Source organism: Coregonus lavaretus (assembly GCF_964263955.1).
Source record: "Coregonus lavaretus genome assembly, chromosome: 12".
NCBI classification, from domain to species: Eukaryota; Metazoa; Chordata; class Actinopteri; order Salmoniformes; family Salmonidae; genus Coregonus; species Coregonus lavaretus.
Window position 1 is genome coordinate 36109280 of NC_139999.1, and position 14672 is coordinate 36123951.

Sequence of the window (14672 nt, forward strand, 5' to 3'; positions counted from 1 at the left end):
CCGGAGCTAACAGCCCTCGCCTCTATGCTGGTATTGTTCACTGTAACACACACTAACAAAGACATGTACTGTGGAGCCACTAGGTAATGACTAATGCTAACTCTTATTGAGAAGAATGAGAAGAGAGCTGCTTTTGTGCCAAGGGCTTTATTGGTAGAGATGGAGAGATAGAGACACAGAGGGGAGAGGACAGTTGATAAAGAGAGGGTAAGATAGTGGAGAGGTATGGAGATGGACAGGTGAGGCAATGGAGGGTTGAGGGAGGGGGAGAAAGATAGATAAATGGAGAGATGGAAGGGTGAGAAGATCGAGTGAGATTATGATCAAGGGATTAAAAAGTGATTTTTTTGTATTTTTTTGTTATTTAGCTAGCAGACGGACCTTATCAACAGACCTTTCACCGAGAATCAGAGAAGAAAAAGAAGGAGAGGTAAGGGACAGAGAGATAGAGTGACATGTAAGTGGTTTCTGAACGGGGATGACGTCCGCCTCTGTTGTTTTTTCCTGCGAAAGATAATGGTTCACATCAACACAGTGATGAGAGGATGGCTCATTGGGCCTGATAGGATGTGGAGGGGTAGAAGTCTGAAACCTCAGGAATGGCAGACTGATACATTTAAGATGCCCCACCAGAACCGCAGACTGCTCCAGAAAACAATTCCTGGAAAACGAATCAGTGAAATCACAGAGCTCTATTCTTTCGTCCTCATCCAGATGAACAATGCTCTGTCACTTCTCAGGGTGTGGACTTGATCAAAGGTAGATGAGATGGCCAAACGTAACATCAGGATGGTTTCGCCGCAACACCCAATGGATGATTTACAGTCATTGTCACTGTCTGGGTACAACACATCCTTACAACACACATGGAACAAACTTCCAAAAGACAAATTCATGATAAACAGGAGTTGGAGCACTCAAAAAACAGGCTGGGATTTACTTCTTACGCTCAGGCTATGTTCCATATTCCGATAAAACACAGATATCCTGACGTTTCTCCTCTGAGTAAGTCATTTTGTGTTTTTTCCTGGGTAAGCCCTAGGGAATTCCTGCCATTTGTTGTTGAGCAGCCAAACTCTCCTTCGTTTGCTGAAACGGGGAGGCCTACTTGAACTGTGACCTACTTGAAACTCTTCGTGATGTTGCAAGAGTGGGAGCTCCAGATGCAGTCAAAAAAGTTCCATAAGGATCCAACAGTTCCTAGGGGCTCTTATTTCCAGGTTCTCTTATCTGATCAAATAACTGACATATCTGAAGTAGGAGGTCTTTCATTTACATTAAACAGGATGTGCAGATTCCATGTTGATTAAATCTCTGATGTCATAACAAGTTCAGGTGTCTCTGTGTTGAGCAGACAGTCATTAGAAAAGCCCTCTTTTGACGAATGATATTTGCACAATATGGAGATAAACGCTGTCATAAATTATAAAGAGAGACACCGTTGGAAAGGGGCCAAATTAATTAATTTAGGATATCAGCTTTATAATTTTCTATGATATTATCAACTTGATCTTTCTAACCCAGAGGACGCAAACACTTGCTGCATACTTTGCTTTTTATGGTGCTACTCAGTGGTAAGCACCTCAATAGACAAAAATGCCCAGCTACCTAGCGGCCTAATAGCCATGCTTAGAAAACCGTCACACCGTGAAAGTTGTCATTCAGTTGGAAATAGTGAAATAAACAATGCTTGCCGTGAGTAACAGAAGAAGAAAAAACAGAGATATATGGATAATTAGAGAGAAGAGAGAAAAAGAGAAAGAAAAAGAAAAAAGAAAAAGAGAGAGAAGGGTAGATAAGTGTCTGTAATCTTGTGAGGTGGAGACCTGGTCCGATACAGCACATTTCCCACACTCCACTTCAATCAGTGTTGCTATCATGTTAGCACGGCGGGTTAGCATGTAAATGGTACAGCCTGTGTTTTCTACAGAAAACCAAATGAGGGGTTCAAATGAGACAATATTTATTCTGTTGTTCACTTTTCCCCTTTCCATCATCCATCACTCGGAATGGGGTGGAAGTAGGTAGAGAAACAGTCAAAAGAGGATAGGATCGTCATGGCTGGGCTAACGAGATAAGCAACATGACAGCAACATTTGACCAAAGACACTGACTGGTTAAACAACTAGTCTACCTCAGTTTCCCCTTCCTTTGACCTCCTTTTCACCCCAATATTAAGGTTTGATTGGCATCTAGCCTAATTCCACCTTTTCAGATGGTACCCATTCCTTTGGAATTGAGGCCTGCAAATGTCTTCAAATGCACATCAGGAATTTGTACAACAGATGGGAGGGTGCCTCACACAGTGCCTTAAGAAAGTATTCACACCCCTTGACTTTCTCCACATTTCGTTGTGTTACAGCCTGAGTTTTGTGTCATTGGCCTAAACACAATACCCCATAATGTCAAAGTGGAATAATGTTTTAGACATTTTTACAAATTAATTAATAATGAAAGCTGAAATGTATTGAGTCAATAAGTACTCAACCCCTTTGTTATGCAAGCCTAAATAAGTTCATTTACATTTTAGTCATTTAGCAGACGCTCTTATCCAGAGCGACTTACAGTTAGTGAGTGCATACATTATTTTTCTTTTTTCATATTGGCCCCCCGTGGGAAACGAACCCACAACCCTGGCATTGCAAACGCCATGCTCTACCAACTGAGCTACATCCCTGCCGGCCATTCCCTCCCCTACCCTGGACGACGCTGGGCCAATTGTGCGCCGCCCCATGGGTCTCCCGGTCACGGTCAGCTACAACAGAGCCTGGATACGAACCAGGATCTCTAGTGGCACAGCTAGCACGGCGATGCAGTGCCTTAGACCACTGCGCCACTCGGGAGGAGGAGTTCAGGAGTAAAAATGTGCTTAACAAGTCACATAATAAATTGCATGGACTGTGTGCAATTATAGTGTTTAACATGATGTTTTGAATGACTATCTCATCTCTGTACCCCACACATACAAAAAATATTCAAAAGCATCCTGTCTGCAACAAGGCACTAAAGTAATACTGCAAAAAATGTGGCAAAGCAATTCAAATTTTTTCCTGTATACAAAGTGTTATGTTTGGGCCAAATCCAATACAACACATTACTGAGTACCACTCTCCATATTTTCAAGCATAGTGGTGGCTGCATAATTTTATGGTTATGCTTGTAATCATTAAGAACTGGGGAGTTTTTCAGGAGAAACATTTTACTGAATGGAACTAAGCACAGGCAAAATCCTAGAGGAAAACCTGGTTCAGTCTACTTTCCACCAGACACAGAGATTAATTTACCTTTCAGCAGGACAATAACCTCAAACACAAGACCAAATATACACTGGAATTGCTTACTAAGAAAACATTTAATGTTCCTGAGTGGCCTAGATACAGTTTTTACTTAAATCGACTTGAAAATCTATGGCAAGACTTGAAAATGACTGATCAACAACTAACTTGACAGAGCTTGAAAATGTTAAAAAATAATAATCTGCAAATATTGTACAATCCTGGTGTGCAAAGCTCTTAGACTTACCCAGAAAGCTGTAATCGCTGCCAAATGTGATTCTAACATGTATTGACTCAGGGGTGTGAATACTTATGTCAATTAGATATTTCTGTATTTCATGTTCAATAAATTAGCAAATTATGGGGAATTGTGTGTAGGTGGGTGAAGGCTTTAACACAACTAAATGTGGAATAAGTCAAGGGGAATTAATACTTTCTGAAGGCTCCTAATTTTTTGGGGGGGCTTAAAGTGCTCCTATGGACAGATACTCCAATCTCAGCTGTGGAGCTTTGCAGCTCCTTCAGGGTTGGACTTTATTTAACTTAATTATGTGACTTCTGAAGGTAATTGGTTGCACCAGATCTTATTTAGGGGCATCATAGCAAAGGGGGTGAATATATATGCACGCACCACTTTTCCGTTATTTATTTTTTCTAATTTTTTGAAACAAGTTTCTTTTCTTCATTTCACTTCACCAATTTGGACTATTTTGTGTATGTCCATTACATGAAATACAAATAAAAACCAATTTAAATTACAGGTTGTAATGCAAGGCACTGTACGCCAGTGCTCTGGAATGGTTTTGAATCTGGCCGATGTACGCTGTTCTAGCACACCATTTCACTTCCTTACTTCCCTTTTGCTCTTTACTGCCTCTCTCCCCCACCCCAAAAATCCTTCAACAAAATACATAAATAAAACAATGATAACGATACGTACCCTGCGTGCCAGTCCCAGGGCGATGTAGCACTTCTCTCCTGAGTCGGTGATCTCCAGCTCGTAGTAGTGGCAGCGTGTGTTGAGGGGTAGACGGGATTGAGCCAAACCCACATCCACAATGCTCTTCCCTTTACCCACGTACTCCAGCAACTGATGGGGAGAAGGATAGCATCACACATCACAATAAAGCAAATACTGTATCTACAAATAAATAAACTCATTGAAAAAAACATTGCACAAACCCACTAGCTCAACGAAGTACATTCAGTACCATTTAACAGAATTAATGATACAGGGCCCTGGATGTAGAGAAGAAGCACGTTCTTCTCAGAATGTTCAGCACACAAAACCTCAGGACAAGAACAATAGACAATTTATGATATGATTATATCATCTATTAAAGATAAAAACATACTTGGCTCAGTATCAAAACTACATACTTGTAAATATTGGCCTGCAATCTATGTGTTTATTCTCATTTAATCTGAGGAAGAAAGAAAAACACCCAGGGCATAGAACTGCATTAATTACCTTCAACTACGCTTCGTTATAATGAAGGCAATACCTCAAAACAGTTTTCAGGGTGAATGTAACATTTGTACCTTGCCAAATTTAGGATTTAGGTAACAATATATCTACTCTCTGTGCTGCTTATGAAACCACAGAATCAGACAGGCATGTACAGACACACACTCACATATACAATGGGGAGAACAAGTATTTGATACACTGCCGATTTTGCAGGTTTTCCTACTTACAAAGCATGTAGAGGTCTGTAATTTTTATCATAGGTACACTTCAACTGTGAGAGACGGAATGTAGAACAAAAATCCAGAAAATCACATTGTATGATTTTTAAGTAATTCATTTGCATTTTATTGCATGACATAAGTATTTGATCACCTACCAACCAGTAAGAATTCCGGCTCTCACAGACCTGTTCGTTTTTCTTTAAGAAGCCCTCCTGTTCTCCACTCATAACCTGTATTAACTGCACCTGTTTGAACTCGTTACCTGTATAAAAGACACCTGTCCACACACTCAATCAAACAGACTCCAACCTCTCCACAATGGCCAAGACCAGAGAGCTGTGTAAGGACATCAGGGATAAAATTGTAGACTTGCACAAGGCTGGGATGGGCTACAGGACAATAGGCAAGCAGCTTGGTGAGAAGGCAACAACTGTTGGCGCAATTATTGGAAAATGGAAGAAGTTCAAGATGACGGTCAATCAACCTCGGTCTGGGGCTCCATGCAAGATCTCACCCCGTGGGGCATCAATGATCATGAGGAAGGTGAGGGATCAGCCCAGAACTACACGGCAGGACCTGGTCAATGACCTGAAGAGAGCTGGGACCACAGTCTCAAAGAAAACCATTAGTAACACACTACGCCGTCATGGATTAAAATCCTGCAGCGCACGCAAGGTCCCCCTGCTCAAGCCAGTGCATGTCCAGGCCCGTCTGAAGTTTGCCAATGACCATCTGGATGATCAAGAGGAGGAATGGGAGAAGGTAATGTGGTCTGATGAGACCAAAATATAGCTTTTTGGTCTAAACTCCACTCGCCGTGTTTGGAGGAAGAAGAAGGATGAGTACAACCCCAAGAACACCATCCCAACCGTGAAGCATGGAGGTGGAAACATCATTCTTTGGGGATGCTTTTCTGCAAAGGGGACAGGATGACTGCACCGTATTGAGGGGAGGATGGATGGGGCCATGTATCTCCTCCTCCTTGGCCAACAACCTCAGTAAGAGCATTGAAGATGGGTCGTGGCTGGGTCTTCCAGCATGACAACGACCCGAAACACACAGCCAGGGCAACTAAGGAGTGGCTCCGTAAGAAGCATCTCAAGGTCCTGGAGTGGCCTAGCCAGTCTCCAGACCTGAACCCAATAGAAAATCTTTGGAGGGAGCTGAAAGTCCGTATTGCCCAGCGACAGCCCCGAAACCTGAAGGATCTAGAGAAGGTCTGTATGGAGGAGTGGGCCAAAATCCCTGCTGCAGTGTGTGCAAACCTGGTCAAGACCTACAGGAAACGTATGATCTCTGTAATTGCAAACAAAGGTTTCTGTACAAAATATTATGTTCTGCTTTTCTGATGCATCAAATACTTATGTCATGCAATAAAATGCAAATTAATTACTTAAAAATCATACAATGTGATTTTCTGGATTTTTGTTTTAGATTCCGTCTCTCACAGTTGAAGTGTACCTATGATAAAAATTACAGACCTCTACATGCTTTGTAAGTAGGAAAACCTGCAAGATCGGCAGTGTATCAAATACTTGTTCTCCCCACTGTATACCCTCACATAGGAATATTACAGCAGGAGAGGTAGATGGGGCCATGGGCTCTTGAAGGCTTATAGGGGCCAGGTCATGAGAGACATGATAATCGATTAAGACTGTCTATGAAATTTAACAGTTCCGCTTGACTCATCCTAAAGTGCTTTTTATAAGCATTTATCATAGAGCCAATCCAACTGGAACAGGCATAAGGCTACTGTGGCCCGCCAGGTAAAACCCTCTCTAACTTAAGAAAGACTCTCTGATTGCAACCAGACTGGTGGGCCAGGAGCCCTCTGGCGTGACTTGATAATAATCTGTAAGGCTGACAGGAACACATCAGCGTAGAGAGTAGAGTACTGTAATTGTCCATTGAGGAAAGTGTTCGCAGGTTAAAGCTAATGTGACGAATGAAATGGTCGACTAGCGAACATGTGGTGGCCAATTGGGATGTCCATAAAGAAAACAACCGGTTACCAGTCCAGATGACAAAACAGAGGAGCTAAGAGGTCAAAGGTGACAGAGGTACTTATCTCATTGATAGAGTACAAAACAAGCATAAACAAATGTTTATCTGAGGTCACACTGAGGTCCCGGTCATATCAACACAATTCAATGAGGTAGCCTATCTGACTCATGACCTCATATCTTGTCATAGCTTAGTTTCCTTGTCGTTTGCTAACTACATTCAGCATTAATAACTGATAATTACTCCAACGTGACCTGGATCAGTCATGGGTAGACCCGACTCTCTAGACATGCTTTATGTCTGCCAGAGAACCATGGTTCCCACCTCAAACAAATACTTCACATCAAGAGGGAGGAAAAATAACAATTTGACAAAAACAGCCGTGACATTTGTGCTTGTGAGGTGTAAAATGATTAACGTACATGGTGTGGGTGTGTGTGTGATTTGTGCCAGGATACACTGTGTGTGACCCTTTCCCTCTGCCCTGACTAGCAAAGAAGAGTAGACAAGTACTGTAAATAAAACGCAGGGGGAAAATAATTATCATTATTATTACTTTACGACAATCTGTCAACACCACCCTTTTCTCTTTCCTCTCTGTAGAGCAATTACCGGCTTACCAGATAACTCTCTTTCGGCCTTTCTCTTTTCTCTTCCTATTCCTCCCACTTTCACCTTGACCTCCTGAACTTTGAATAAAAAAGAAAAATACAATATTGATGGTTGTGAACTTGATGGTTGTGATATTTGTTATATTTTTACATTTATTCTTTCTCCATATCTCCATCTATCATGCCTGCGTCTTTGAAGACCAAATAGGGCTCCTAGGTACAGTCTAATGACACCTTCCTGATGCTGAGTAATAGAGTGTGTGTGGTCATTGATTTACCGTAGCTGGCCCTCCCTGTGGCAGTCAGCAGGATCCGGTGGGTGTGATGACAGATCCCTAAATCTCTCTCTCTCTGATCCTCATAATGTGTGTGTGTGTGTGTGTGTGTGTGTAAAGGGATGTCGGTAAGGCAAGGTAAAGGGCTTATTTTGTTGACCCGCTCGCACCCCCAGCAACAGGTGCAGTGAGAAGGCCATTTATTTATCTATCTGTGTCATTTTGTCTGCAGTGGCAGGGCTGACCTCGTGAACTTTAATCATGACTCACTGCAAATAGCTTGTCTAACATTTTAGTGTCATTTCAATAGTTATTCCAATGCACATTTAAATTGAACCAACCACACATGTATAAAAGGAAGAAGAAAGCACTATGAACCTGATGCACTGCGGGGTAGTGGGCACATGCCTGTGTCTGGCTTTCTTTTGGTAGACAGCTTTTAGATTACATTTTTTGAGGGAAAACAACATTCCTGTTTAAACAATGAGCAAAGATTAGAGCAGTTTACAATCCTTTAGATCCCCCTGAGGCCATAAGCATCATGTCAGGTAGAATAATCTCTAGCGTTAGAGAATGACCAAGAGATGCTGCAAGTTTACCTATGGCTCTGCAGAGTGGAATCTGATTTTGCTTGTCCTCCGTGCTATCTCTCGCTCTCTCTCTCTCTCTCGCTCTCTCTCTTTCTCCGAGTGTAGGTACATGTCGTGCAGGTAACACCTGCCCTGTCCAGGTTTCTAAGGAGTTCCCATAAATATGTCTTTTAGCACGTCAGCTTGACTGATCACTCCGGTCCGTAGTGAACACCCAGTCATTACCAGAGCAAATAAGCTCATCCTGAGGACAGGTGTGGGGTTGGAGGCACTGAAGAGATGGAGATGGCAGGAAGGACATTATGCTTGTCCGCTTGCCCGGGGCAAATAAAGAAAATTGTCGGACAAGCAGATTATAGATTTAAGTTGTCCAAATGGACAAGTAAAAACAATCACGTAAAAATCACAAAATTAGGCTCAGAATTGGTTCAAAGTGTCCTCTGGATGCGATGTGTTACGCACTGTCCTCGCAATCTCTGCAGAGTGCATCGGAGTATAATTATTGTAGGCCTGCATTGACAGGCACAAACGTTCTTCAATCATGCAGTCGTGAGATGCGTTTTTTTAGATCAATGCAAGCTGCATGTGCACATTTGTTGATATTCATTGCAAATTGTTGAGTTATTTGCCCAGTTACAGCCAGTGTGAGTGGGCAGTTGCCAGAGGAGAGAGAGACGTAAAATAATGTTATAGCCTACAACAGACTAGATTGCCAATTCAAAACATATTGTGTAGTTTGGCAAGTTCTCTCGCTAGTTAACTATTTACCTATTAGCATGTATTAATGCATTGTCATGTCCGATGTTCTAAAATACCTTTCCACCAGCACTCGTGTATAACTGCAAATAACCAACACGCAGTTGATATGGGTGCGCAGTTGATGAAACCAATGCTGCATACTCTGGTTGTAAAACCGTATTTCAACCACTCAAAATTGGGTATTGAGAAATAATTCTAACATCGTTGGAAAGCTAGGATTCTCCTCTATTCAATACTAATTGTTTTACATTTGACATTTGAGTCATTTAGCCTACGCTCTTATCCAGAGCGACTTACAGGAGCAATTAGGGTTAAGTGCCTTGCTCAAGGGCACAGATTATTCACCTAGTTGTCTCGGAGTTTCTAACCAGCGACCTTTCAGTTACTGGCCCAACGCCCTTAACCGCTAGGTTACCTGCCGTAAAGTGATTCCTTGCATCATACAACACAATTTTCAGTCACCTTTTTGGCCCATGATGTTACAGACCTTTTTATCAGACAAGTAAAACATCTGTCCAACTTGTCCAAAGGACAAGTGGCTAAAAAAGTTAATGTCAAGCCACCATCTAGCCTACCTTTGCAGGCTGCCACAGCAGCAATGTTATGTGGGAGACGGTTTCATCATCTGAACCATGCAACCCTGTGTCGACACCTCCTTCATTCCTCGGGTATGTCACCACCTCTTAATACAATAATTGTTTTAAAACGCTCCAGGCAGGTTTTAGCCTTAACCCCAGTACCATGCTACGCTGGAGCCAACACGTACACACATACACAATACACATTACACATAGGCTTGATGCACAATAGGCAGCCATCCAGCCAAAGACCCACAGGCACACAGGCAAGTACTGCAGACAGTCACCCTAGCATGAATATGGCAAGAATATCCTGCTTTAAGATCAGATACCAGAATCCATTTTTAGAGCGATTCCATGCCAGGATAGCCTTCAAAAATAGTTTGGGTATCTGTCAATTATCACATAGAAACTTAATTAGAAGGAAGGATGTTTGACATGCTTTTTACATTTGTATCACAACTAAAATCATTATAAAAATTGCAATTTTAACGTATTTTTCAACCAATACAGTGGGGTCCAAAATGATTGACACCCTTGATAAAGATGAGCAAAAATGACTGTATGAAATAAATAATTCAAATAGTGAGTTACTAGGGACGTAACGGTTCAATGCTTGAGATATAAGTGCATCGGTCCACGGGACCCGATCCAAATGTAGCATGCATCGTTTAGGAAATCGATTAAAACGTTACGAATCGCCGGTTAAATGTTTTGTTGTTGCTCAAATTACTTCCTTTCTACCTTCCGTAAATACCTCTCATCTTTTGTGACAACTCCGTCCTCTCCTTCAGTGTCGAACTAAGCATGTAACTGTGTTGACAGTCATTGATCTACAAGAAATTGTGCATGCCGAACAGTGGCATGTATTTATGGATGCCAAGGGAAGCCAGGCTTCCCTAAATTGTTATACATAAAAAAATAAAAAATGAATAAAAACGCATAAAATAATGTATCTTTCGTCTCTCTGTTTCATAATTTTCCTTCAATTCGCAAGTGGCTGAATGTACAGTGCCTTGCAAAAGTATTCACCCCCTTGGTGTTTTTCCTATTTTGTTGCATTACAACCTGTAATTTAAATGGATTTTTATTTGGATTTCATGTAATGGACATACACAAAATAGTCCAAATTGGTGAAGTGAAATGACTATATATTACTTTTCTTTAGAAAATGATAAAAAATAAATAACGGAAAAGTGGTGCGTGCATATGTATTCACCCCCTTTGCTATGAAGACCCTAAATAAGATCTGGTGCAACCAATTACCTTCAGAAGTCACATAATTAGTTAAATAAAGTCCACCTGTTTGCAATCCAGGTGTCACATGATCTCAGTATATATACACACCTGTTCTGAAAGGCCCCAGAGTCTGCAACACCACTAAGCAAGGGGCACCACCAAGCAAGCAGCACCATGAAAACCAAGGAGCTCTCCAAACAGGTCAGGGACAAAGTTGTGGAGAAGTACAGATCAGGGTTGGGTTATAAAAAAATATTAGAAACATTGAACATCCCACGGAGCGCCATTAAATCCATTATAAAAAATATGAACGAATATGGCACCACAACAAACCTGCCAAGAGAGGGCCGCCCATCAAAACTCACGGACCAGGCAAGGAGGGCATTAATCAGAGAGGCAACAAAGACACCAAAGATAACCCTGAAGGAGCTGCAAAGCTCCACAGCGGAGATTGGAGTATCTGTCCATAGGACCACTTTAAGCCGTACACTCCATAGAGCTGGGCTTTACGGAAGAGTGGCTAGAAAAAAGCCATTGCTTAAAGAAAAAAATAAGCAAATACGTTTGGTGTTCGCCAAAAGGCATGTGGTAGACTCCCCAAACATATGGAAGAAGGTACTCTGGTCAGATGAGACTAAAATTTAGCTTTTTGGCCATCAAGGAAAACGCTATGTCTGGCGCAAACCCAACACCTCTCATCCCCTCGAGAACACCATCCCCACAGCATGATGCTGCCACCACCATGCTTCACTGTGGGGATGTTTTTCATCGGCAGGGACTGGGAAACTGGTCAGAATTGAAGGAATGATGGATGGCGCTAAATACAGGGAAATTCTTGAGGGAAACCTGTTTCTGTCACGTCTCCTCCCGTTGCTCCCCTCCGGCGCTCTGATTCGCCGGTCTACTGAGCGCACCACCTCGGCAACACCGGAATAGAAACCCAACGCACCCTAATCACCTCCAGCACACCTGCACCTCATCATCTCACCACCACCCCTATATAGCCCTGGACTGTTCAGTGTTGTGTTGTGTGTGATTGTTAGTGTCTTGTCATGTACTCGCTCTTTGTTTTTCTCTTGCTCAGTGTTAAGTAAACCTTTACATTGTTGATTCCTGCGTCTGCGTCCTGCCTCTTCGTATCCTCAGTACTCGTCACAGTTTCAGTCTTCCAGAGATTTGAGACTGGGATGGAGGTTCACCTTCCAGCAGGACAATGAACCTAAGCATACTGCTAAAGCAACACTTGAGTGTTTTAAGTGGAAACATTTAAATATCTTGGAATGGCCTAGTCTAAGCCCAGACCTCAATCCAATTGAGAATCTGTGGTATGACTTAAAGATTGCTATACACCAGCGGAACCCATCCAACTTGAAGGAGCTGGAGCAGTTTTGCCTTGAAGAATGGGCAAAAATCCCAGTGGCTAGATGTGCCAAGCTTATAGAGACATACCCCAAGAGACTTGCAGCTGTAATTGCTGCAAAAGGTGGCTCTACAAATAATTGACTTTGGGGGGGTGAATAGTTATGCACGCTGAAGTTTTCTGTTTTATTGTCTTATTTCTTGTTTGTTTCACCCCAAAAAATATTTTGCATCTTCAAAGTGGTAGGCATGTTGTGTAAATCAAATGATACAAACCCCCTAAAAATCCATTTTAATTCCAGGTTGTAAGGCAACAAAATAGGAAAAATGCCATGGGGGGTGAATACTTTCGCAAGCCACTGTACACAGAAATCAGTACCATGGACAGCCACATTATATTTCGCTCATGTTGATTAGACTAAATTGTTTTTGGTATCTTTAAGTTGTCACTGTATTAGACTAAGCATAGGTGATTTGATGAGGTGAAATGTTGAAGTTGAAATGATGCTGGAATAGTGGAGGCAGCTCCTGTTATCTTTGCAACTTGCAGTAACGCTCCGTGGTTCTAAATCAATAGTTGTTTAGCAGTCTGAAAATGTCAGAAACATTAACTTGCTTGACCATGCAGTAGGTCATGTCACTGTTTGCTACATGCAATATTTGCTTTGTGGACTTCACCTGGACAGATGCTGCTCTCCGGTTTTGTATCACGGTGGCACATGAACTAACGGGTTATAGAGAAAACAACTAAATTATCACAACACCAGTTGTAATATGGCTTTTTTCCTGGCTTGGCTTCCCCATTGATTTTACCCACACACCGCTACTGATGCCAAACAACCCCAGGCAATATCAGTAGCCTAGTCAAACTGCACATTTGTGCGCAGCTTTGCGCACTGACCAACGAGAGGTAGGCTTATTCATGATCTGGGACATCTGTATATCAACTTCAGCATTAAAAATGGTGTAAAATGGCTAGTACCATATTAGGCTTTATTAGTTCATTGACAACTAGCCTCATCGAGAACCAGGCTAAACGGGAAGCCCATGGCACAAAGTCAGCTAAAAAAGGGTGGGAACCCGGTGTATATCAGTGACGCCACACAACAAGTCAAACCAATCAAATGCCTTGCTTGGGCGGAGGTGCTCACTAGATTATTGTCGTAGGTGCAACAGTGCGTGAGAATGGCTGTGAAATCGCAGATTAAAACCCCATCAAAATATGTTGATGTATGTCGTGTTTGTGGTGAACCATATGACTGTAACAGGAACAAACATAACCTTTGCAAGGTAAATCTTCTTTTAGCGATCGGACTCCACACTGACTTTAGAAGAGATAACAGGACCTGTCGAGTTTAGTGATGGGTTTTCAAAAGCTGTCGCAACCTTCTACTCAAATACAGTGCCTTCAGAAAGTATACACACCCCTTTACTTTTTTCACATTTTGCTGTGTCTTTTTTTTTTGTCAATGATCTACACAAAATACTTTGGAAGAAGTGGAAGAAAAATTCTAACATTTGTAAAATAACCATGAAAAATAAAACTACTGATTAGATAAGTATTCAACCCCGAGTCAATACATGTTAGAATCACCTTTGGCAGCAATTACATCTCTGAGTCTTTCTGGGTAAGTCTCTAAGCTTTCCACAACTGGATTGTGCAACATTTTCTCATTATTCCTTTCAAAATTCTTCAAGCTCCGTGAAATTGGTTGCTGATCATTGCTAGACAACCATTTTCAGGTCTTGCCATAGATTTACAAGCAGATTTAAGTCAAAACTGTAACTCGGCCACTCAGGAACATTCACTGTCTTCTTGGTGTTTTAGGTTATTGTCCAGCTGAAAGGTTAATTAATCTCACAGTGTCTGGTGGAAAGCAGACTGAACCAGGTTTTCCTTTAGAATTTTGCCTGTGCTTAGCTCCAATCCGTTTCTTTTTTATCCTGAAACACTCCCCAGTCCTTAACGATTACATACCCATAACATGATGCAGCCTCCACTATGCTTGCTCCACTAATATGGAGAGTGGTACTGAGTAACGTGTTGTATTGGATTTACCCCAAACATAACACTTTGTATTCAAGACCAAAAGTTAATTGACTGCTTTCCTTTTTTTATCCATCTACCAATAGGTGAAAACCTCCCTGGGTCTTTGAGGTTGAATCTGTGTTTGAAATTCATTGCTCGACTGAGGGACCTTACAGATCATTGTACAGTGGGGAAAAAAAGTATTTAGTCAGCCACCAATTGTGCAAGTTCTCCCACTTAAAAAGATGAGATAGGCCTGTA

General features: G+C 41.8%; 1 protein-coding gene across 1 annotated transcript in view; it reads right to left on the reverse strand.

The window, feature by feature from the left end:
* Positions 1–14672, reverse strand: part of LOC311138986 (SPRY domain-containing protein 3-like) — a 57878-nt gene that overhangs the window by 9538 nt on the left and 33668 nt on the right. Inside the window, exon 7 of the mRNA XM_084173805.1 lies at positions 4216–4365. Within this exon, the coding sequence (XP_084029931.1) occupies positions 4216–4365 (150 nt within the window). The remainder of the gene's footprint in view (positions 1–4215; positions 4366–14672) is intronic.